At 36.2% G+C, this 26,226-nt stretch overlaps 1 protein-coding gene across 2 annotated transcripts in view; it reads left to right on the top strand.

The window, feature by feature from the left end:
- Nucleotides 1-26,226, top strand: part of LOC141548478 (connector enhancer of kinase suppressor of ras 2-like) — a 555,144-nt gene that overhangs the window by 360,993 nt on the left and 167,925 nt on the right. For both annotated transcript variants that reach the window (XM_074277397.1, XM_074277398.1), the window contains exons 10-13: nucleotides 3,269-3,393; nucleotides 4,020-4,246; nucleotides 18,761-18,847; nucleotides 23,778-24,034. In XM_074277397.1, the coding sequence (XP_074133498.1) occupies nucleotides 3,269-3,393; nucleotides 4,020-4,246; nucleotides 18,761-18,847; nucleotides 23,778-24,034 (696 nt within the window). The remainder of the gene's footprint in view (nucleotides 1-3,268; nucleotides 3,394-4,019; nucleotides 4,247-18,760; nucleotides 18,848-23,777; nucleotides 24,035-26,226) is intronic.

Genomic DNA, 26,226 nt, shown 5'->3' with positions numbered 1-26,226 from the left:
ATTATGTATCTTTGAACAGGTGAGTGATATAACCAGTACTATATACTTTATGAAGGTTTACATGGTAGCTATACATTGGCTTTATTCAAGAAGGGAGAGATCAGAAGTGAGTAAACTCTTACAATAATGTAGCTAAGATATAAGAAGGACTAAACCTGGGGTGCGGATGGAGAAGGGAAGAATAGATTCAAGAAGAGCAAAAGTAGAATCACCAGAATTAGTAAGTTATTTTATTCATGGATCAGAAAGAACAAGAGAACAATCAAGGATAACACTGAGGTTTCTAGCTTGGGTGACTGGGAAGATTTGAACTATCATTACCTGAGGTAGCAAAGAAGAAGGACTTTGTTTATGAATAGGGATGAGAAAGACTGAGGAGTTCACCTTGGAGCATATTCAGTTTGAGGTATCAGTGAAATACCAAGGTGGCACTGTTTAAAGTGACTTAATTGGAGTATTATTGAGATGATGGCATATAAAGTACAGTCCAAAAAGCCTTTTTGTGTGCTCTGTGTATCTGACAGAGCACTCCAATGAAACTTAAGTAGGCAGAAACAAATCTGGATACCTCTCTCTCTCTGTACTTGCCTTGCTGAGGCCACTTCTAAAACTTAAAGCAACCTTGTTTTCTGAGTAATTCTAACATTGGTGATGAAGCATTAGGAAGAATGTCAAGTGAAAATGAAAGCCATAGAACAATTATAGGGCTGAAGAAAAAAAGAAAAGAATGTTGACAAATATTTAGAAATGTGCTTTTCAAGTGTAAAATGTGTTATTAAGTACAGAGATTGGAAGAAGCCTGAAATAAAGAGCTGTTCTCATTAAATATAACCACTAATGAATATCACACAAAGCATTTACCTTAATGAATATGTTTAGAAACCAATAAAAACCATTTGGTGCATAAAATGGGAGAAAAAGGATAAAAAGCCACTTTAAAATATGAAGAGTAGGCAACATAATAGATGCCTTAGATAACAATGAGAAGGCCTACTATGACTCAGGATTAGAACAGCTATTTACTATGATTATGGTTCACTCCTCTGGGACCTGGAAATTTTCATTTCTATACAAGGGGCTTAGTCATAGCCATTACAGCAGAAATAGGCAAAGGAGAGTAATTCAAGCTGCTATGTATTTTTTCAACCTTTATGAACTTTAATATACCTCAATATCTTTTTTTTCTTGCTAAGTAAAAGACATTGATCTCTCTGACAAATGGAAACTAAAACTAAGAATGTAATGAAATGCGTCAAGAACATGGGGTAATCAAATAAATGAATAAATATTCATTAAAAACTGAAATTATCATTTGATTTAAAATGTACTAGATTTTGAAAATGTTCCTTGAAAAGAAAATAATTAAGGCATTATGTCCTCCTAGTACTTTTGAGGGGGTAAAAACCCAAAGGAATGCTAGAAACACAGGATTTAGAATATCAAATGAAGCATCAGCATGCTTCATCACAGTGACAACAGAGATGTTTCATTATCCATAATATATATCAGAGAGAAGGAAGACGATGCTAAGAGCTGTTTGTTTTTCAGAAGTCACTGCTACTTTTAAAGGTCATCTCTGCAAATGGTGATCTAGGCTAATGATTCTTCACCGTGTTTGTATTCTAGACCCCTTGAATAGTCAGTCTGGTCAAGCCTATGAAAATACATTAAACAAAATTCAGAAAATTGACAAAGGAAAACAATTATACTGAAATATCATTATTCAAAACATTTTCAAAAACCTAGTTTGTGGTCTTTCAAGAACCAGTGGCCCAAACCTTTCTTGGCCTATTACAGCACAGGCCACCAGATAAGCTTCTCTGTCCTCCCAAACATGGCAAACTGGCCACACCTCTTATGCTGTTTTAATTCTGGGATTTGGTCATCACTGATGGAATGATTCAGTGTTCTATAACTTGGCATGAGTTTATGAGGTCATTCATTAGAATGAAAATTTAAAATTAGTAAGAGGAGGTAGCTCTCTTTACTACCTGGAAATATGACTGGGTTTGACTTGACTAAATTTCCAGTTATAGTACCATAAGTCTTGTCAAAAGTAGGGTTTGTGGACCTTGCAATAACTTTAAATTCTAACCTTGGGGAATCTCAGGACAGAGGTGTGTCAAAGTCTCTAGCCACATTGCAACAAACTATGTTCCTGAGTGGCTCCTAATCCAGATTAAAATGTAAAACTAGGAAATATTTAACAAATAAATAAAAACACAGTGGGACATAAATGATAATAATGTGTAGTTCTCTAAGTCAGTATGTGATGTGCAAAGATTCTGATGTATGATTTTAGGGAACCCTGCTTCTGCATTTGACACCACTGGCATCAGAAATGGAGGAGCAGAGTACCTCAAAACAGGTCACATTAAGGGAGGACAGGGTCTTGAGCAGGACTCTCTACTTCTACTCCCCAGTCAGCTTTCTGGAAGTTCACTCCCTGATGACTTTCCTAACAAGTAAATTCGGGGTTTATTTTCAAGAAAGAGAGATACAGTGAGATGTTCCATGTAGAGAAAGTTCTTTTTTAAAATATAAAACACTGAATATCAGAAATAAACAGATCCTCCCCAATTCTAGCACCTTTTTCCATTTGGAGAATGGATCTTGTGGGAGGGGAAGCTACTAATCACTAAAAGTAATTATTTTTTTTTATCTGAAACTGTCTCCCTGAGTACAAGGTTATTTTCTGGATGTTCAAAAATGGTCATATAATTGAGAAGCCTTAGCATGTGACCAGTTGTTCTCTTGGTTTTCTGCTCTCGGGCGTTTTGGTGTTTTGTTTTGTTTTCTCTTTACTCTAATTGTGCCATCATTTATTTAGGATTGTTGATCTATATTCCAGTTACTTCTCAGTCTTTACATAATTTGTAAAGTTATATTGAATTATAATTCTTTCTTCCAAAATTCTAGTCATCCCTAACTTGGAGTTATGCATGAATTTAAATTACAACAGCAGGGTTATTCAGTACCTCAACCAAATCATTAAAAAAAAATACTATGATGGGTGTGTTGTTTTTTAATTTAAAAACTCTTATTATGCCCTTTTACTCCTTTCTCATGTTGACATAAAATCCTGACAACAATGCTGTTTGATGTTTGACTGTGGTATCTGAATTGAAAGGAGATGTTGCCACTAACAGTACCTTAAAAATTGGTGTAACCAATGGAAGTGCATTTTCCTTTAGAAAAAGATCTGTGTACTTTGCAAAACACAACTATTTGCTAGCAGTTTGGCCAATGTTTCATTTTTGCCTTGCAGGGTTTAGGTGCAACAGGAGTGAGCAGACCCACAGAATCTGTTAGCACCATGACTGTGGACCAACAAACCCAGGTGGAACAAGAGAGATTCTTTCATTCACCCATGCCTGGACAGCATAGGCCCAGGTAAACTTCCCCAGCAGTTGGGTCTTCATTTTCTAAAATTCTAGTACCTATTTTCATTCACTTTTCTTTTATCCCGTCTGAATTCTCTTTCCCATCTCTGACTTCCTTCCTTTTCCCTCTTTCTCCCCACCATTAAAAAAGAGATAAAAACCAAAACCAATTACAAACATATATAGTCAAGCAAAATGAAAGTTAGTTTTCTTAAATTAATTAGAAGCTAGCCATTTCATGACCATGTCAGACTGAAATCACTGTAGTTTCTCAGGAGTATATTTTCAAGTCAACATTTCATCTTGTCATTTGGAAGCATAGTAATCTAAAGAAATAACATTATTACTGTTCTGTTGATTGTGTGAACAGTTTTATTTTGAGGGCAAACTGTCAGGATTTGGGCCAAATTGTTAGGATTTGAGTTTTGTAAAGCCAATGATATGCTTCCCTACCATGATTTTATCAATTTCCGGTGTGAATTTGAGTTAAGCCATCACTCTGCCAGAGCAAGATTTCTAACATCTAAAGGACATGTAAGACATTGTTTTTCTTAGCTCTCCAGAAAGTTTACAATGGCTGTATAGATGCCCTTTCACTGACAGAAGTTTAAACAAATACTTGAATGTTTGCTTTAGGGATGACATACCAAGAATATCTTATGAAGACTTCAGCGAACCTGGTGCTGGAAGATCTGCCGCAGGCAAATCTGTAAGGAGAGAACATGCACCTACTGGCTTATTTGTGGAACCTGGAACCTTGAAATACTACACATTAGTTGAAGGTGAAGGCCGTCCAACTAGCAGCGAGCATCGACGAGGAAGATCTACCAGTGTTGGAAGAAGAGACAGGACTCATTTCCAAGGTAAACCAGAGTGCTTTTAGACCTTCAAAGGTGGCATATTTGGCAAATTAAGTTAATGACCTTCTGTCACTTCCAAAGTGGTACCTCTTCTCTAAAAGGTAAAAGTTGTTTGGGGAAGTGAAAAACTATTTTTCCAGTTATCAAAGAATAGTCAAGGATTGTGTCTTTTGGCCATTTTTCATGGCTTTAGAGGAGATGACACCATTTTACTGCAGATTCAGAGACAGGAAATCTAAGCCTCAGATATTCAGTTTCTTTCTCTTGAACAGGGATAAGTAAAAACCACTTAGCTGAGTGCTCAAGGATCCTGGGCCCATGAAACCAAATGGCAAATTTAGGCACCATAAATCTGGGGTCAGAACTTCATGTAAACATTGCCTGGATAAGTTCAAGCCCTTACATATCAAAATTAAAATGAATTTCTCTTCCCTAGGAGATTACTTGGAAGACACAGCAGATTTCGTTAAATGACTGATCTTTTCCCTCTCTTCATCCTCTTAAAATAGAAAGTAGTCAGAGTTTCTTATTTCTTCAGTTATTTTGCTAAGGTTGGCTCCTGGTTATGAAGGGAATATTGTCACCCTCTTCCGAAGTGCTCATCCTCCTTTATTGATCTGTTTTCACATGCATCTGGATTATAAGTCAGTAAAAACAGAAAACTAAACTGAATGTACTCCACTAAAACTCAGCCACTTATTCCCCTAAAACTCGGCTACTCTAAGTACATATGGTCTCTCTGAGCACCAGTTTTCTGTATAAAATACCCCAAAATTCTTACTCTCATTTTTGTACATAAACTCCTGTGATCCAATTAACCACTGATCCATAAAAAAGAAACTTTGCCCATGAACATTGAATATTATGACACTGTGAATGTAAAAGTAATTGAAATCTCTCAAATATTTATTGAATGACTTCAGGGCACATACCACATGCCAAAGCATCTACAAAATGAGGTACTCATTGTCTCATTTACCAAGGAGAGGGCAAAATTCAGTTATTTATTTTTACTTCTTGGTCAACATTTCAAATTGGAAACAAATCGTATTTCCCTGAGTGTTTAATACCTTATACTTGGCAAATTTTATACTGTGTGATACTAGCATTTACACTGAGAACACAACATGTAAATATTTATATATTTTTGTGAATATTTATGTGTGCATATATGAAAATATGTACATATCCATTTCTTTTATTACAGTGTATGACTCACCCCAATAAAAAAGTACCTACATCTCTCTAAGACTTCCACCAAATAAGAATGTTATATAGAGCCATTTTTGTGTCAAGTGGGATCATTACTCCTCCATAATATTAACTTACCTGTAATAATTATAACATTGTGTCTGAGAAAGTAAGAAATTGATATATAAATTCTCATATTCCCTGAGAAGAGCTCTGCAAACTCAGTACTTAAAAATTCAGTTATACTGGACTAAATTAAATAATATGAGAAGTGGCTTTCTGAGCAGCTTTCTTTTGGAGGAGTAGTGAAAATTTCCACTTAGTTTTTACTTTGTAAAAATCAATAAATAATCCCCTGTCTTTTGGCCCCTTTATTTCCACAGTTAATATTGTTGATGTCATGAGCAGCATGTCCAATTCCTATTGCTGTCATTCTTTTATATTGTTTCTAACAATGAATGAATGACCACTTATGAAGTAGTTACTGTGTGCCAAGAAATAAGTGGTGACTAGGAGAGATAAGGGGAGGGACGTAAGAGATGTTACGGAGCAAGAAATGACAAGCTTTTGTAGTATTACATATGTGGATGAGTGCGAATCATGTAAGTGGGAGGAGAACCAACAATGTCATGAAAATCCAGACAGGAGAGAGTATCCAAGAGAAGAAGGTACGCATCCATGTTAAATTTTGAAGATAAGAATAATACAGATTGAAAAAAGGTCATCAGATTTATTCAATCAAAAGATCATGGATAACTTTTTAGAGATCAGATGTAATTGAAGACCAGACTACAAAGGATTAAGAAATAAATGAAAAATAAAGACGAGGCAACAAGGGTACATATTTTTCCTAGGAGTGGGAAAGCTTGTGGCCTGAGAGATTGGTATAGTCTAGTGAGGGCTTTGTAAGCATTGGAAAGACTTGAATGGGTTTGCAGGTAGCAAGGAAGGAATCATTAGATAGGCAAAGATTTAAGGCTAAAGGAAAAGTGGATGATAATGGAGGCAATCAGCTGAAGAAGATGGGAGGGCATGAGATCAAAGATACCTGAAAAATGGTTGGTCTCCTGGAAAAGAAAAGGACCACTCTGTCAAACACTGGAACAGAAGAAAGACTGGAGGATGATGTTAAGGTGAAATAGCCTTGGGGCTATGAGCTAAATCAAGTGAATAGACCAGAGTGAGGGGAAGAACTTTATAGCAACTAAAGATAAACTGATGGCAGCAAAAGAGAAGTCCAGCCCAAGGTTAAATAGTCAGTTAATGGCATGGAGGGAAGAACGGAGGTCTTTTGATTTCTAAACCATTGCTTTTTACTATATCATGCCGAGTTTAAAATTTTGCTTTAGTTTTAGGAATAACTGGTCGTTTAATAATTATTTGAAAATAGGATTATGTGAAAAATAATTTCCAATAAACATGACTTAGTCTGAATGTTTAATAGCCTAGACAGGTAATTCTCCAATTAAGAAAAGTCAGCACACTGTAGCACAAACTTATTAACTGTATAGAAATGATTATTCGGTCTAAAAAGATTTAATATGAAATTCTTTTAAATCAGTGGGTCTTTAGCTTGTTTATGTCATGGATCCCCTATGGTAGTCTGGTGAAACCTTTCTTAGAATCATATTTTTAAAGACATAAAACAAATACCCGACAACAAAATAGCGAGCATTTACCAAAGAAACCTATTGTATTGAAACACAGTTATCAAATAAGTTCGTGAACATCAGGTTAAGAATCTATTTTTAAATAGCTAGCCATCCTAAAGCATTTCAAATGTTTCTCCTATAGAAGAATATATGATCCCTGAATAGAGGGCCAGTTTCATTTTTGTCTGAATCCTCAACACTAAGCCCAGGGCCTTAGACATAGTAAGGGTTTAATAAATGATTGTTTGAACTGATCTGAATTGAAAATGCTGTTTGATTTGTACTTATTTCCATGAAGAAAAAGCAGCCTGACATCATGGGCAAAAAGTTAGCCTTGGTGTCAGGAAGATCTAAATTCAAGGCTTATCGCTGACTTGCCTCCTTTATCATGAGCAAGTCACTTAATCTGTTATTGTCCCAGGGAATCCTCTAAGACTAGAATTTATTGATGCAATACCAATTTGCAACAGTATTTGAGGAGAGAGTATCCATTCTGAGACTTCTTGCCACTGATGAAATCACAGGTCTGAACTACCCCCATTTTTCCTCAAGAACATGTAAAAAAAAATTGTATGGCCTGACATATAAGGGATCCCCAAAAGTCTTAGTGCATTTTAAAGATTTAATAGCTTTTGAGTACATTAAGACTTTGAAGCCACCCTATAATACAGTGCTTCAGAGCCCTGGGGATTTTTAGGAAATTAATATTTTTAAATGAACTATCACCTTAAAAGATGTCACCTTAAAGCTGGCTAGTAGTGGAATCTTCAGTGAAAATACCCAATAGCCTAAAGTATATACGAAGCCAGAGCCAACAGGACTCTTCCCCAAATCAATCTGAAGAGCAACAATAAGATGACATTGAAGTTTTGATCCTTTTTTTTGTTTGGCCTCGGATTTCCTCCTGGTATCCCCTTCCCTTTTGATTATGAAATTTGTATGTTCATTCACAATGGTCCTCATTAGTACTGTTGCAAATCCAGATCCACCAGACACCAGAATTGATTACTTTATATTTCAAATATAGGACAGGAGCTTAGAACTAACAACTCTTTGTTGTAGCTTTGTAGAACTTCCAAGAGCAAGAAAAAAATTGAAATAGTATAGCTAGTCACACACACACACACACACACACACACACACACACACACACACACATTCATGATGCTGTGAGAGGAAAGTTCTATGTTTGCAATTCCTTTGACGCTCCATGCACGGGACCAAGACTCCTCTAACTGTGCAATTGTGTCTTTGGTAACTTCATGAATGCCCCAAATAACCATGCACTTGCCAGCAAAGCTGGCCCCTCTAAAACAGAAAAAACCTGTATTCAAATGTGACCTCAAGCACAGAGAACTGTCAGACCCCGGGGCAAGTCCACTGGAGAAGGAAATGAACACACCACTCCAGTATCTTTGCCCCAAAATCCCCAGTATTGACCTGCTATGGTCCCGAGGGTCAGGAGTAGTCAGACACAACCAGAGCCTAGCTCTTCCAGCAGCTCTTTTCTGCTCTTCTCCAAGGCAAAAGCCAAGTCCACCAATTTTCCAGCAATTTGAGGTCCTTTGCACTGTTGTCCCAGGGAGTTGCAATATATGGTCATGTGCAAATTCAGACATCTAAAAACCTTGGCAATTCTTTCTTGTCCCCAGAGGACCAAAGGATACATATATAGATCAGGTTTGGAGAAGAGCTGGAGGTATCTCATAATTTCCCCAGGTAGAATGTGCAAACTAACCTCATAAGAAAACTGGCTTACTTAAAGAAAAAGACAGAAAAAAGGGCAGTGATTCAGTAAATCCTTAGCTTCTTTCTGGGTGCAATTCTGTGGACTGCCTGAAGGAAGGCTCTGCCAAAGCCCATTGCTCTCCTCACCCCTTTAAATTCATATCATTTCTTATCTCTGTAAATATTGCTTGTTCCTGGGAGAATATCTGGTCCTCCAGATAGAGACTTTGTGTGGATGGGTGGGTGGGTGGGTGGGGGTGGGGGTATATGTGCACAAGTGCCATCCCTCCCCCTCCTTGCACATTTTTAAACCTTTGAGTACCTATCTCCTCATAATGTGTCTTTTGTCCATAGTAAGCCTTTAAGAACTACTAGTTATGTTTATTTGAATTAAAGTGGAAATTATTTTAGGAGCAATGCAGCATTTCAATGCCTACTAAATGATTTTTAATTTGTTCAATTTATCCTCCTTTCTACCTCACCAGAAAATCTACCAGATTTTCTCAGCCTCACTATCAGCTAAGATGTTCTTTGCAAAGAACTAGGGAAAAAAAAAAAAACTTCAAATGTTTCTTTATGTTGCATTGTCACCAAAAACCTTCCTGTTTCTGACACAAACATTAGCTCAGATGTTCCTCCCATAAGCAGTTGGTTTTATTTAATACCTTGAAAATTAGAAGATGACAGAAAAAAGATGGAATCCGTGATGTGGACTGGATTTGAGAAATCAAAGCCTGGAAATTTTTTCTCTGACAGCTGAACACTGGTGTGCCAGAGCATCTGATCAGATGATGGTGATTTTGTCAAGTTGAGCCATATTTGACATTTGATTCTGCTGACGATTTGGGATCATGGCTCCTTGTGCCACAGATCTTTCTTTCAATTGTTTGCCTGTTTATTGGCTTCTGGAAGATTAAACTCACTGACTAAATTTTATTCAATTTTCTTTTAATTTAAATTTTTTCTTAACTTTTTTGATTCTAAATGTTTCTTATAGAATTTTCCATACTCTTAAGAAAGGAAATACTCATTTGTTGAGAGACTACTGTGTGCTAAGTGCTTGAAAAATATTCTCTCACTTGAGTGCTAGAGATGACAAAACAATCGAGATAGGCATGGGGACCAATGATAAAGATAGCTCCCAGATGAAAAAAACTCCCTTTGTCAGTACAAACTGGTCCTTTCTCTGTAACTTAATCTTAGGGAGTTTACACCAGCACTGACACAGCCAATATAAGCTAGAGGCAAGACTTGAACCCAGATCTTCCTGGCTCTAAAGCAGATTCTTTATCAAACCTGCCTTGTTGCCCCTAATGAAACAATGTCAATATTAAATATGTAACTATTGAATGGTATGTAGGTATTGAATGGTATAACATTTAAGTACTTACAAGATAAGCTGACAATCATAAGAAAACCTAGATACTAAGTCACTAATTATTGAGAATTTCAACATTATTCTTTCATATTGAAATCTATGAGAAAGATATATAAGAAAGATACTTAGAATCTCAGGAGAATTCTAGCACAATTAGATATAATATACCTTTGTTATTATTCAATGGGAATATTAAGGAAAATATTTATTTTTCTACAATATAAAGCATCTTAAAATTTTTTGACCACCTGCTGAGGACTTAAAAACTATTTGAATGCAAAAAGGTAGAAATATTAAGCACATTATTAAGAGAATGTAATACAATAAATGTTATAGTTGATGAACTAAATAATGAGCAAAGAGCCTCAAATAAAAACTAAATAATGTTAAAAGATGAGCATTTCAAAGAACAAATCATAGAAACAAATAATCATATTAATAACAATGATAATTAAACATCTCAAAATCTATGACATAACTAAAATAATTATTCTATTTATTAATTCATGTATTTATGCATGGGAGAAAGAAAAGACCCATCAATTGAATATGTAATGTTTTTAAAAACCTAGAAAATCAACAAGTTGATAATTCCAAAACTTAAATAGTTGTATTACGATATGGGGAGAGACAACATATATATCAGAGTGGTGGTTAGAAAGGAGTATCTTAGTTTGGAAAGTCACAGAGCTGATGAATATAGTTACAGAGCATTTGATTGACATAACCTCTTCAGGGATGGCAGTATTGATTTGATTTTTTCCCTAGAACTAGAGTTGTAAAGGTAGGAAAATGTCTTGAAAATGGCAACATAAGGGCCTTGGTCAGGCTAAAAAAGGTGATAGCTCTCCAATCAGAAGGCTAGAGAGATGGGGTGGCTTAATGGAGATACAGATAGGAAAAGGAATCAAAGAGGACAACACAGAAAAGAGAGCTGAAAAGTGGGGAAGGCAGGTGAGGGCAGACTCCAGAGCACAGGAAAATGCCATGAGAAATTAATCATTTTAAGCAGGTTGGATTTATACTGGGAATTAAATGATAGTTCAACCTTAGAAAAACATGATAAATTATATTAATAATGAGTTGTTTAAAATCACATGACTAGAGTCATGGAAACATGGACAGACATGGAAAAATGCTGACAAAATAGAGATTTCATTTATGTCATAGAAGCTTGTTATGTCATTACAGGAATGAAAGTGTTTTTTTGCCATACCAGGATCCAAAGTATTTTTCTAAAACAAAAGCTAGCATTATTTGTAATAACAAACACTGAATAAATAAGTTCAGAAGGAAAACAAAACTGACCAATGCCTTCACTTCTATTTAAAATAGTTGTAGAAATGCTATCTGTAACAATACATTGAAGAGTTTCTCAGTGAGAGAGCCCATCTATAACTAAATAGAATAAAAGCAGCTTAGGAGATATAGTAAATAAGAGCTCTAGGATCTGAGTTCAAATCCAGATGTGTAATCCCATGCAAAGCACTTAAACTCTGCCTTCCTCAGGCTCTTCAACTGTAAAATGGGGAATGATTTAGTAGTTACTTACCAGGATTTTTGTGAGGGTCAAATGATGTCATATTTGTAAAGCACTTTGCTTTGTCCCTGAGACATTTGAAAAAATGCCCGTTCCCTTCCTGCCCCTGAGGCATAGTAGATAAATATGAGACAGTTGCCCCAGGCTCAAAGACTTGCTCATGGTCTCACACACAAACTACTAAATGTCAGGGATCTAACCCCACTACACCATGGTGCCTGCTGGTTATAATAATATAAAAATACAAGCTCAGGGAAACATGGTCAGAATAGAGGTACACTTATTTTATTTTCAGATGTTTCTATGCTTTTCTTAATGAACCCAAGAAAACTTGCAAACAAGTTAATCAAGACAATAGCTTCATTAAAGCATACTACAAAAGAAATCTACCAAAAATATTGACTTTTTTCTACATTATTAATAAAGCCCAGGATATGGGAAAGTAAATTACATTTGACATAAAAAAAAACTATATGTGGGAATTAACCTACCAAAACATACATAGGAATATAACTACAAAATAACTTTTATAAAAATAAAAGGCCTAAATAAAGAGAAATTCAAGCCAGGAAAAAAGATGACTTAGCTGTCACCTAGAAGAGGGATTCGAGTAGTTCTGTCTGGAGGAGAGAAGTAGGGGAAGAGCCAGAAATGAAAGGTAGAGAAATGGCAGAGTCAAATTTGACACTGATCTACAGAATCTTTTTAACAATTAGAGTCACATTGCTAGCTAAATAGTAAACATTTGCTGTGGTGCCAGGCACCAGTAAATATGTACTATGTGTTAAACACTGTAGATAAAAATACAGGCCAGCCAGCAAGATAGTCCCTTCCCTCAGGGAGCTTGCATTCTAATGAGGACAACAACTCCTAGAAGAGATCTGAAGAGAAGTGTGGAGGGATCTGCACATGGCAGCATGGAGTGGCATGGAGGCCTGGTTTGGGGCAAGATATTACAAAAACTCATATATCTGAGATGGGGCGGGGTGGGCGGACAAAGGGAGCAGAATCCAGCTCTGTGTGGGAAGGAGGAGAGAGGAGATTGATGACTGGAACATGGGCAGTCTGGTAACTAGAAGCTTAGGCTGAAAACTCCCCAACCAGCTGATCCTGGAGCAGAGTCTAAGATTGTGAGAGATGGGAAAAGGAGCAGGGAGAGATGAGAATGGTTGCCCAAGTGCAGGTGGTAGGGTAAAAATAAAACAGCTAGAAATAGTCAGAACAATTAGAAAGGGCTGACTTGGGAGGGATCGGGGTCTTCCTCATAGACGATCTTAAAGTTACAGTTGAATTATCACTTGTTGAATACGTTGAAAATTATGTGTTTGACTAGATGGCTATTAAGGTCTATTCTTAGTCCTTACCCTAATTTCTCTCCTAAAGTCCAGACAAACATCTTTGACATGAGACATTTCAAACTAGAAGTCCCATCAGCATGTCAAATAGCATGTCCAAAATATACTTTATTATCATTCACTGAAATTAGGTTTTGATAAACATCATATACTTTTTAACACAATAAATTCCAAATTATTAGTTACATTTACATAAAGTATTTAGTTTAAAAAGTCACATCATAAAAAATTAGATGAAAGTATAAAGTTTTATCTTTTACAATGGTAGGTAAATAGGAAAAAGATTTGTAAACAGAGAGAAGACATCATCAAAAGTAAAATAGATTATTTTGATTAAACAAAATGTAAAAGGTTTTACCCATATAATATCAATGCATCTAGAATCACAAGCAAAGGTACAAACGTATCACTCTAGATATGATCTGAGTAGGACAGGACAGTAAGGGTATCACCTTGCTTGATCTAGTTATTAATAAACTCTGAGATAGTATTAACTTCTTTTCTTTTCTTATATTTTCTTTTCCTCTCCCTTCCTTCCTTCCTTCCTTCCTTCCTTCCTTCCTTCCTTCCTTCCTTCCTTCCTTCCTTCCTTCCTTCCTTCCTTCCTTCCTTCCTTCCTTCCTTCCTTCCTTCTGCCATGTTGCATTGCTGACATATTAATCTTATGAAGAAGTTCTGAACTACTTCCTAGTCTTAGGAGTACTATAGGAGTGTTCCCATCTTACACTTGTATGATTGTTTTGGGGTTTTTTTCATTCATTTTCCAAATGGTTTTTCCCATTATATTGTAAGCCCCTTGAGGGCAAGGTATGTATACTGTTTCCTGAATATATCCCCACAGAATACCACATATACTATATGCTTAATAAATATTTCTTGAATTGAAAAAAACAAGGAAAGGTACAATTTAAAGGAAAATATATTTGCATTGAATGTCAAACAAAAGAGACATTCAATATCAGCAGGTAACTGACAATTAAGAGTCATTCCCTTGCCAGACAAATGGTCAAAAGACAAGAATCAGTTTTCAAAAGAATACAAATAATCTGACCCCAAAAAAGGTAGGCACTAACAATTAGAAAAATGTAAATTTAAAAATTCTGAGGTATCAACTAACATCTTTTTTTGCTCAGAAAATTGCTAAAAGGAGAGAAAAGTCATTTTGAAGTAACTGAGGGTCCATAGTAATTCTAATTTACCCCACTGTAAATATGAGTTGCTTCCACCATTCTGGAAGACAGTTGCAATTGTATAAGAAAATTTACTAAGTTGGTTCACTACATAGTCCAAGAAGTTTATCGACAGCAAGAAAACATTCATATAATCAAAAATATTAATAGCAGAATTATATGTGATAGCCTAAAACTAGAAACAATATATTGCTTAATAATTGGAGAATAGTTAACCAAAGTAGAGTATCTTAATATCATGGAATATTATTGAGACAAAAGGAATGATTCACAGGAAGAATTCACCAAAAAATGAGAATATTTGTTTGAAGTTCTACAGACAAAAAAATTCAGACAAGAGCATGATATTTTCCACTGCAGTGATTTCAGTAAAGTTGGCATGGACAGGCTATAAGAACTCTGATCAAATACCACAACAGCAGTTAATGTTAATGATACAACACCAAATAAAAAGACACATCTATCCTTTCTATTAAGAACTAATGATATAGCTTTTGGAGAGAATTTTCTTTCAAAGATGTTTGGCTATTTAGTGAGAACAATTGTGTAAGAGCTGAACACATCAATAAAATTTTAAAACTGCAATTCTCCCTCAATACAAATCTTGAATATTCAAGAACGCCCTTTGGAAGAATGATACATGCCATTTGGAATTTTAGGGTTATATTTATATAAGACCAAAAACCTATAAAAACAGAAATATTTTGTAAAATCTACAGATACTTTATGATATGACACTTAACATGTGGATGATACACTAGTATCATGTATACATGATACAAGTATCATGACTAAATGTTTCACTTGGATACCACCTACCCCTTTTTCATCATCATTTGGTGGTGGCAAAAGTAATGCTACTCATTCCAGTCATTTAGGATTAAAAAAGAGCAATTTTCAAAGCCATTTTACAGATTAAAGATTAATGGCTTTCATCAACATTCAGCACAGGTAAGAATTATAGAAAGCTGGGGTAATAAGAGTTCAGACTAAATACTTTCTTAAAAGCAGAAAAATAGCCACTAAGAAAAAGAAAGAAAGAATTAAACTCATATTTTTTTTCATTGATACACAGAATCTACCTAGATGCAATGTTTATTTAGACTACCAACACAACTACCATATCTTACACTGGATTTAGTTTGTTCACCTTCATTATTGAATAATCACTACTTGATTCGCTCTAAATTTATAATTACCAAATTAACTAAGTCCTGTCATGTCCATCATTTCGATATTACCTTCATTTTTTTATGCCTTGATCATACCACAACAGAATTTAAAAAGAACCCAAGATACAATTATTCTTTTAAAAAAATGGCACCGTCATTTGCCCAATTTTGTAAATCTCAGCATCACTATTATTTTCTTTGCCCGTTGCTTTTATCCTGACATGCCTATTTACAGTTCTTGTTTCAGAATGTTTGAATTGTTTTGCAGACAGAAGCAGCTATTTATTTGAGTATTTATTTGTTCTATATATAGCACCATTCCTCAAGGTCCTATATATTTAACTTAGAAATTAATGAATATGTCATTGTGTCAGTTGAAAAGAAAGATGAGGTAAAAAAGTTTCATTAATTTCAAGTTTCCTTTGTAATTCTCAAGAATCTTAAGTAGGAAATGTTGTTCCTGTAAAAATGAAGAATTGTTTGCTGTGTGTTCTTCCATGTTACCCAGATCCTCAGGTCTGAAAGTCTTGCCATCCATTGGCTGACACACAATCTGATGCTGTCCATCAGAAGGAGAACTTTTCATAAAAAAGCAACCAGAATTTCCACCCAAAACATTCTTACACTGCCGCTCAGAGAAAGCTTTGCTGTGGCACCATACAGCGTGCCCTTTGTGCAGATTAACAGCTTTCACTTTGGAAAATCATTACACGAAACTGGAGGTTATGTTCTTTAAGTTTGTTTATTTTTTGTAACCCATGTTCTGGCATTTATGAAATTTCTCCGCATTGATTGGCACAAATATACTCCAAAGCCCAGCAAGTGTTTAGACAAGAGGAAAATGTGGAAACAAAGTAGTAAACTCTCTCCTCTTCTTCTCAAGTCTACAGTGCAATGTTTTTTATGTCCTGAAAGATAAAGGATATTATTTGAATAAAAACTAGTATCAGAATCAGTTGTTCCCATCTTACTACACTTTGCCTTTCCATTCTTAGGAACTGCCACAGTAGAACTGCCATATTCTACCTAGTCCACAGTTGTGTTGCTCTTCGCAGCCCCCCACCTTAGTTAGGTCCCACAAACTTTCAAGCCATTTATGATTCCATCCTTTATGCATTTGTCCCAATTTTGCAATCCATTTTATATATCTACTTGTGCCATCCATTGGTACATAGTTCCATACACTTATTTGAAGCACCATTTACCTTGATCTGTCCAAACAGTGTCCAGCTCAAGTTGCAAAGGATTCCCTCCATTCTGGAATAGACTGTGTTTGGAAGAGGATGATATTATTCTGTGGGATATTCACGCCCAGCTCTTACCACAGTGCCCGCCATATAATAGGAACTTAATGAAAGTTTATTAATTGTCCCAAATGGATTTTTATACAATTGTATGATGATGTAATGAGTATGTGATGTAATTGTATACCTGATTTCTTGAGTGAGTATACTAAAACGATTGATGTGTAATACAATCATTGAAGAAAAAATATCTTTTTGACTCTTGAAGTGACATTTAGATAGGATTCTGCTGTGAAAATATGAGATCTTGCTCAGTCTTAGGTTCTGGTGCTTGATGTAGTTTTAATGTCAGAGCATCTAGCTCTAAATTCCAGCTCTGCTGCTTTTACTACCCACAAGACTTTGGACCAGCCACTTTATCTCCTCTGCCTTCATTTACCTCCTTAGAAAAATGAGTAGACAGGGGCCGCTAGGTGGAGCAGTGGATAGAGCACCAGCCCTGAAGTCAGGAGGACCCGAGTTCAAATCTGATCTCAGACACTTAACACTTCCTAGCTGTGTGACCCTGAACAAGTCACTTAACCCCAGCCTCAGGGGAAAAAAAAGAAAAAAGAAAAAAGAAAAAGAAAAATGAGTGGATTGGACCATATGAGATTCAAGGTCCCCTACATCCTCTGACCTGCCTGGGATCACACGGATAACATAATGATGCCCAAGATTTGAATCCAGCTCATCTGCATTGTAGGGCCCCCTTTTGAGATACCTGTCATTTACTTATAGAGGATTTGATGTTAATAATGCACAAAGACAGACAAGTGGAGGCAAAGTAAATGGAAAAATACATAGAAGGAAATCAAATTCAAGGCAAAGAAAATGGATCATAAATCTAAATGACTATTGTTCTAATTATTCCTCTTTAAACAGATTATTCCAGTCACAAAAGAACTAATAGAATAAAAGAAAGTGACTAATGGAATCCCCATATGTACTGAGCAAGTGATGACAAATGGATAACTTCTCCATTTAAAAATATTTTACCATTCACTATTTTCTTTCGTTTATCAAATGAAGACTATTAGTCAGTAAAATGTTTAATCAATTAGTGAAAAACTAAATGAGCCTGTCAGTGTAGTCACTGAGCATATAATTTGTTTCTCATAATTATCACTAACAGTAAAGATTCGAATGACTGAGTAAAGGAATTCTTGTAAGGTGTTAGGGTACTGTCAGCATGGCTTATTCTCGGGGTGTGGGGTGTAGCGGGATAAGGTAGCTGGGCAGCTTCTAATTTTTTCTCCTAATAACTTGAGCCTTAAACAAATAGGCTCCGTACCTAGTCTCCGCTTGGCATTTGGAAAGCTTTGGGGATTTGGCTGTATGTTTCTGACGGAGGTTGACTCACAATCTAGATGGCTGTTTTATGTGCTTGGTGATGATAATGTGCATTGACAAGGTCAAAAAGATAATCCCCCGAAGTCAGGTTTACAATATTCCTGGCTTATTGGTTGGGCCCCTAAAGCCACTGACAAGTCTATACATAGAATGAAAGACACAGAAGCTTCCTGTCCCATTGTGCTGTTGCTATTTGATTAAATGGATATCTTGAATGAAAACTACCCAAAGTGCCATCATTTGGGAGCCTTTGTTTTTAAATCCTTCTTCCATCTCTTCTCCCTCTCCCCCTCCCTTCCTTCCCAGGTTATTGCTGTTATCCAATTTCCTGTGTCCTAGCATTTAATTTACTAGTTCCAGAATTTGCTCTGATTTTCAGATAGAGCTATCTCAGTTTCTGTAGCTAGCCTGTGACATTTTTAATATGGGCCAAATGTATCACTGATAAAACAAACTTTTTATATATATTGCTTTAACACCGACTCTGTGGACCTTGTTTTTGAGCCAAGGCATGATGATTTGGGAAAACATCAGCATTAATAACAGATATATGCAAATACAGAGACTATACTGATATTCTTTATGCAAAGAACACATAATGGATCTTCTCCCCTTCAGCAACCTTGCATTATTATGGAGTGAAAAAATAATTGGTTCTTGTTGGACTGTTTCCAGCTGAACCGAGGCCTGTCTCCATGCCCCCAGAATATGGCTGGGTGAGGGATTCCAGAGAACACGGAATGCACAGGCGAAGTGGCAGAGGTGAGTTCACCAGTTTTCTTCAAACTGTAAAAATGTATTCTGCCTCTAAGATGGCAAAGTCGCACTGTGAAAACTCTCTCATATCTATAACTGTCCAATTCAAGCAACATTACAGATGGACAGCTTCAAGAATAGGAAGTGTTTTTGCAGTGTCTTTAGCCTGCCCCTACCTACATATTCCCTCCTCAGAGGCATCGACTCTGGCATTGGGGCTTGTTACCGCTTCCCACCCCCCCACACACACACATACTTCAATAAATAGATTTGCTGGTAGCCAACTCATAAACATTAACCAAGAGGAAATGAAGGTTAAAAGGAACTAAGGAAGGTGCTACACAGTGCTTTGTACCCAATCAGAAATGTGGGATGGGACCCAAGCTGGGTGGGAGATTGCCTGACACTCCACAGCACCTTAGCCATTGGACCATTTCAATTCTTCAACTAGAATCAGGCTGCCTGGGACTGAAAAGCTCTTCCTTGGTACCTTCCCATACTTCAGGTTGGCTAAAAATCAAGGATCTGTCAGCAAAAAAAATAGAATGGGAATTTTAGATTCTTCTCCATCCCACCCCACTCATCTGATAATTCATCTCAGATTTATATAAGATAAAGGTAGATTTTTTTTTCATGAAAGATTTTCACCATCAAAGATATTTGGTTTTCCTATTTCCCCTCTACTCTGCCTGAATCTTTTCCTTTAATTATGAAAAATACTAAATACCTGACTACAAAATAAATCTGACCAGAGAGGTACAATTTGCCTTCCGTGTAGCCCATGGGGATGTCCGGAAAAATCAATAAGATCCAAGTAAGCTAAATTTGATACGCATTCCTCCTAGGTCTTAGTTTCTTTTCTGGGTTTAGCCTTTCTTAGACTTTCAGACTTGTTGTGTCACATTTTATGTACACACTATAGACCTGAAACTTGTTTAAAGTGATAAAGACTGAAACTTAAAGGATGTAATTTGTGTTTTTCCTTTGTAAGAGCAAAAGACTTGGTGGCTAATATTGTAATGAAATTCATTAGAAGAGGTATGACTGAAAGCAGTGAAAAATGCCTAGATTTGTGTTTCTTGTAGGTCATTCCTTTTTGGGAAAAGACAATTGAAATCATTTGTCAACAGTAATCCTATTATCCTGTGCCTCCAGCCTTTCTCTTCTCCAAAATGTCTGCCACACAGATTGTAAACTGCTATTCCTAGTGCATAGATCTGGGTTTGAGCATGTCCCTCCTTTGCTTGGTAAACTTCCATGGTTCCCTCCGTACCACTAGGATCAGTTACAAATCCCTGTGATTGACCTTTAAAGGTTTTCACAGCTGGTGCTAACCTACCTTTCAAAGAATATTATTTATTCCTTCTCTTCACAAACTGCTCTCCAGATATACAGTACTTCTTGGTGTTCCTCATATGTGACATAGAATTTCCCATACCCATCTCTTTACCCAAGGATGTTCTTTTTCCTCACTTCTCCTTTTTTTGAAGCTTAAATTTTCTTGGAAGCTCATCTATTTTGTTCATGAGGCCTTTCCTGACTTTGTAGTTGTAGTGTCAACCTCTGTCTCCAACCCACCCCATTACCTTGAATTTATTTTGTATATATGTGTGTGTGTATGTGTGTGTGTGTCTGTGTGTGTGTGTGTGTGTCTGTGTGTGTGTGTGTGTGTGTGTGTGTGTGTGTATCTAGATATACATAGTTTCCTGGATTAAAATGAAAACTCCTCAAGGGCAGGTATTCTTTTATTTTGCTTTTCTTCTCCCTTGCACCTAGCCAAGTGCCTGGCATATTGTTATATCAATATTTGGTTGATTATTGTGATTGATTCCATCCTAAATGTAAACAGCTCACCATTTGCCTATAGATATAAATGGAATTAGGCAGGTGGCCTGAAAAAATACCAAGTTTCCTTTCTATGTTTTTATAGGATCATAGAACTAAAAGATATCTCATAGACCATCTAGCTCAAACCCCTCATTTTATGGGCGAGGAAAAGGAAACTCGGAGGCCAAGTGACTTGTCCATAGTTTGATAGTGTCAGAGGCAGGATTTGAATCCGGTTTTTCTCACTCCAGAGAGCATGTTCTTTCCACTGTACCACTTTGCCTTTTATAATCAGCAGATATAGCTATTCAGGGTAGAGGGGCTGATGGGTACTCGCTCCTTTCTGTGCTCTCAGACCTGCCCCATCTCCTCCAAAAGGGCCTGTTTCAGTGTATGAATTCCACTTTGGCCACTCCTCATCACTCTGTCCTCACCCTCCAAAGGACTGCAGATATATAGAATAAATCTATAAGATTTAGAAAGATAAGACCTATGATTAAAGGAGCTTTGGAAATCAAGTAAATAACCAAGACACATTCCAGAATTACTCAGTAAATTATTCACATTTCTTTTTTTATTAATTTTATAATCATAATTTTTGACAGTACATATGTATGGGTAATTTTTTTATAACATTATCCCTTGTATTCACTTTTCCAAATTTTCCCCTCCTCCCTCTACTCCCTCCCCTAAATGACAAATAATCCCATCCATGTTAAATGAATTATTCACATTTCTTAAGTGTTTAGTATACATCAGGCACTGTGCTAAGTGCTGGGGATACAAAGAAGGACAAAAGATAGTCCTTCCACTTAAGGAGATCTGTCTAATGGGGGAGACATATGCAAACAGGCACAAATTACAGATAATCTCAGAGCAAAAGTATGCAAATTAAAGGATGGCCAGTGATAAGAGCAGAACAGGCAGGAATAGAAGATGAAGGTTCTGGACCAACACCTAGAAAGCCTGAAAACATTTAACAGGGTAGTTAGTGAAATGTTCATTGTATTTTGGTGGCAATGAAAGCTAAGGATATAGGCAAAGCTTACTTCTTTCATCCAGAGGCCCACTTATTCATGAAAGGAAGGAGCTTGAATCATTAAGGATCAGTGTTCTCTTTCATTTTTCCCTGAGAAAATGTTCATGGAAATTTGTAAATCAAAATTTCATCTGTAAACTTAAAAAGAGGGCCATTTGAAAAACTGTGAATGTGGCTCCAACAGGTGTTCCAGTAGAGACTAAAAGCTCCAAATGTACTTGGTTCTCCCAAGACATTGCTTTGAACCTTGCTTGTCACATGGTTAGGTAATGCCACTTCCTTTTTGGCCCAAGACAGATAGCAACCTCCGAAAGTAAAATTTCACTCCATAAGATAATATTTATGGAATGTGGCCCCAATAGGGCGATAGTTTTAAAATGGAGATGTGATCTCATCAAGGCCATTTGTCATCCAGAACACGCTCTATGCGTTTGCTACTTTCCGGTCTTTTTACCCCTCTGACTGTTAGCAGCTATTGTAGGGTTTCACTGCCAACCTGTACATAGGAGAGCCTGCCAAGTAGCCAGATTAAATCACTTGCCTTGCTTATGTCATGTAACTAAAACAGACTAGTCTTGGAGGAGGAAAAATAACAGTAGCTTCATTTATAAGCAAAGCATATTATATATACCTTCAAAGATGGTGTCAGTTAAAGAGTCTGGATCAGCCTCTGGCAATACTTGATTTGGGATAGAAAATGATGAGTATTGTTCCTAAGGGCTTGTTAAAAAGCATAACGACACAATATGTCTAATTTTCATATTTTCTACATTATATATTCCTTACTATATACTTCACATCTAGTAAAGTAGCTCCAGATACTTAGTTTAGGATTTAGAGCTAGACAGGACATAATCCCCCTCCCTCCATTTTATAGAGTAGGAAACTGAGAACCTAAGCAACAAAGTGGCTTGCCCATAGTGGCAACTCAAGACTATTGACTATGCTCCATTGTCCCCTCTGCTCTAACACATGTAAGTCATATTCTTTGAAATAAGCACAGCAGTGGAAACAGAGGAGCCAAAGTTTGGCTTCTCTCCCCCCTCCCCATCTGCTAAGCCACTCTTCTCCTTAGTTAGACCACAATATGTGTTTGGCAAGAGCACACCAGGTACTTTTCTTATTGGTGCTTCAGAGATTGGTTGTTAAGTATTCAGTGCATATTAATTCATGCTGTTAATTGGCCTAGAAATAATGTACTAAGTGGTGAATTTAATGGAGATTTAAATAGTCACGTTTTTATGTACCCCCCCCAAAGAAATCTATTTCTATTAGCTTTTAATTGGAGACTGTTGCCACCAGCCATCTTGGAATCATTCCCAAGTGTGATTTTATGGCTCAAGCAGGAGCCAGGAAGTTGTTGTGTTAGGAACTTGCTGTTAAACCAAGTTATACTAATTTTCATTTCATTATCTGACTTTTTCTGAATAGAGGGATTGTTAAATATTTCCTTTTACTGTAAAGTTCAAATACTCAAATTTTTCCAGAAGCACGAACTACCAAGTATAAAGCAGCTATATAAAGTGATTCCAACTTAAAAAATTAGTAAAGTACAGGAATTTTAAGACTCCATACTCTCTTAAATCAAGGCATTAATTTCTCCACTCCCAACATGGATTTTTGAAAATCTGCAGATATTACATTTCAAGATACAGTAAATTCCTGATATTTCTAGAGGCTAGATAAGGTACTGGGTCTTCTGTAACAATTATGCTGTACATAACAACAGCTTTTTGCATTGGCCACATTATGCCCATGAATTCTGATTTAATAAGAGTTCTCTTCTGGAGAGTAAACATTCTGGTTCAAAGGATTGTAAAAAGCTGAGATAATGCTTGTATTTCATTTCTCATAAATCTTAGTAAATATATTCAATATGACAAGCACTTGAGCAGAAAACTGTGGGTTGTGGTCTCCATTTGAAATGTCATATAGCAACACTCACAAGAAGCTGTTGAAGGAAATGAGGCTTTTTGCTTGCAGAGAAGTATAGTCAAGTGTAAGCACTAAAGTGAGACTTTTCATCCCTCTGCCTAATCTGATATTCACATTCTTTTTTTTTTCTCCTAGCCCCAGAATCTGAGAGTTCAATGATGCAATACCTGGGTGATGACAGGATGTTGGCGTACCGAGATGAATCTTCAAAGCGAAAAGAAAAGAAGGATTCAAGCCGAAAGTCTAAGAAAAAGAGCAAACATTTAAGCAGCTCTAACTATCCTATCCATCCGCCTATGCTATCCTCTGCTGCTGGACCACGAATGGACTCCAGACAGCCTGATGTCTTGAATTTTACCATGCCTGAGGGCCGGGCTATGGCAGTGTCTCAGGTAAGTCCAGAAGCATATCCATTTGAGCCTGATTTGCCATTTCCTGTCCCTATTAGGTCAAATATCAAGTTTGAAAAATAACTCTGCTTTCCTTGGTTAGGAAAGAAGAAAGGAACTATCTTGTATCCCTTACTCTTAAGCCCTATCCTTTACCCTCAACAGTTTTGCCTTGAAACTTTCCACCTTGAGGAACTCATGGGCAAAAGAATGGACAGGATTATATTGTAACCTACTCCTCTGAACTCCATCAAGGACCATGTGCCTCAATTAGTACTTCCTGTTATCATATGTAGGGCATGGATATTTTTTAGCTCTACAATCTATTGCAATTCCACTCCCCTCCCCAACATACACACATACATACTTGTGCGATAAAATGTATAATAAATCTTAGGATGCCAATTCTATACATATTCTAATGATGTCCCTTTTCCTCCATGTGCAATAGGCCAAAATGAGCCCTCAGAATACCATACATCAAGTAATTGCTAAGCAATCATCTTTCTAAATCCAATTTTGGTAAAAGAGACTATTTGAAATGACCTTGATGTTTTGTTAGGGGTCATGCTCTTCCATTGAAAGAAAGCCAGTTTAAGTTACTATGAAGGCATGGCATTTGGAAAAGTATAATCTGAAATCTTAACTTCCTATGCCTTACCATTTATAGTTGATCAGTTATTTCATTTGAAAAGTATCAAAATACAAAGTGTGTCTCTTCCAGTACTATGAATTGCATGCACAAGCTGAGATTGTTCAACATTTGATGAACTATTTTTGATGGTACAAAGTAATATTCTTTCTGATGAAACTTTACTAAAGTGTTACCTCTGAGACATAATTAAGTTGATATGCATTGAATTTAGCCTTGTTACACTTCATTAACCATGGTAAACAAAAGACATTTAATTTGGACTGTATCGTTCGTCTCTGTGCATAAATATGCAACTTGAAATAATTACTTTGTTTTCCACTGGAACGTGTAATTGAATGTAACTGTACATTTAGAATGAGGCACAAATTCTCATAACCAAAGTGAAACTCTGAAATTGGTGCCTCTTTATCGCTTTTAGTTTAATAGAATGAATTTGTGACTTTCCCAAGGGATTATGCCCCCCTCCGAAAAAGTCATAATTATATATTATGGTTTTATATTTCCCTCTTTTGCAAACTGGGGATAATATTGGACATTTAGAGTTATTAAAAATAATATAAGATACTACCTCAGGGTTTAATGAAAGTATCAATATTAAGCTATTTCTTTCAGGGTTGTTTTGGGGGTTTTGTTTTGCAAATGACTTTTTTGGGATTGTGAAAGTATTTTTAGAAATGTGCTATTTCATAGCTTTGATATTTCTAACTTTATAATATTGTGACTATAGTAAATTGCAAATTATTGGTTAAAAAGAATGTAACTATTATGTCACATCTGTGAATTATAGTCCAAAACAACAATAATATATATAAGATTTATATTTCTTAAGTGAGTATATAAAGCCTTATCACAAAATACATTATTTAGTTTTAAATAAAACAACTGCCCCAAGTATATTGTTCTTTCCTTGGTAAGAAATAATATCTATAATCAGATTTTCCAATAAAGATTTTCTTTAAAAAAATCTTCTTACAAAATGAATTCAGTGTAGTATCCAACCAGTTAACCACTCTGCCTCTACTACAGAACAACATTCCAACATTTTAGTCATATCTCCATAATAGAAAAGTATTTAAGCATTTATCCTTTTCATACAGATCTTTACATCAGAGTAAAGAATGCCAACTAAGAAATAGCTTCATTAATTCATTTTACAGTGATCGTGTTTACCTGGCTTATGACATTCTTGTATATATTCTATCCAAACCTCAAAGTTGATGTCTTGAGGAGATCTTTGACACAACATGTTTAACAAATGCCAACCTTTCCCTCAAATCTTTCCCTCTTTCAAACTTTTCTATTTCTGGTACCACCATCCTCCCAATCTCCCAGGTTTGTAACTTTGACATTATCCTCATCTCATCTCTCTCTCATATCCTATGTATCCAATACCACATCTTGCTTTTTCTCTCTTCACATCTCTCCCATCTGACCCCTTCTTGCTACCTCCACAGCTACCACCTTAGTTTAGACTTTCATCGATTCTCATCTAGATGATTGATTAATCTCCCTGCCTCAAATCTTTTCCCCACTCCAGTTT

The sequence above is a fragment of the Sminthopsis crassicaudata genome, chromosome X (genome assembly GCF_048593235.1).
Source record: "Sminthopsis crassicaudata isolate SCR6 chromosome X, ASM4859323v1, whole genome shotgun sequence".
NCBI lineage: Eukaryota > Metazoa > Chordata > Mammalia > Dasyuromorphia > Dasyuridae > Sminthopsis > Sminthopsis crassicaudata.
The sequence above is the reverse complement of the archived record's forward strand: the minus strand, read 5'-3'. Positions and strand labels throughout refer to the sequence as shown.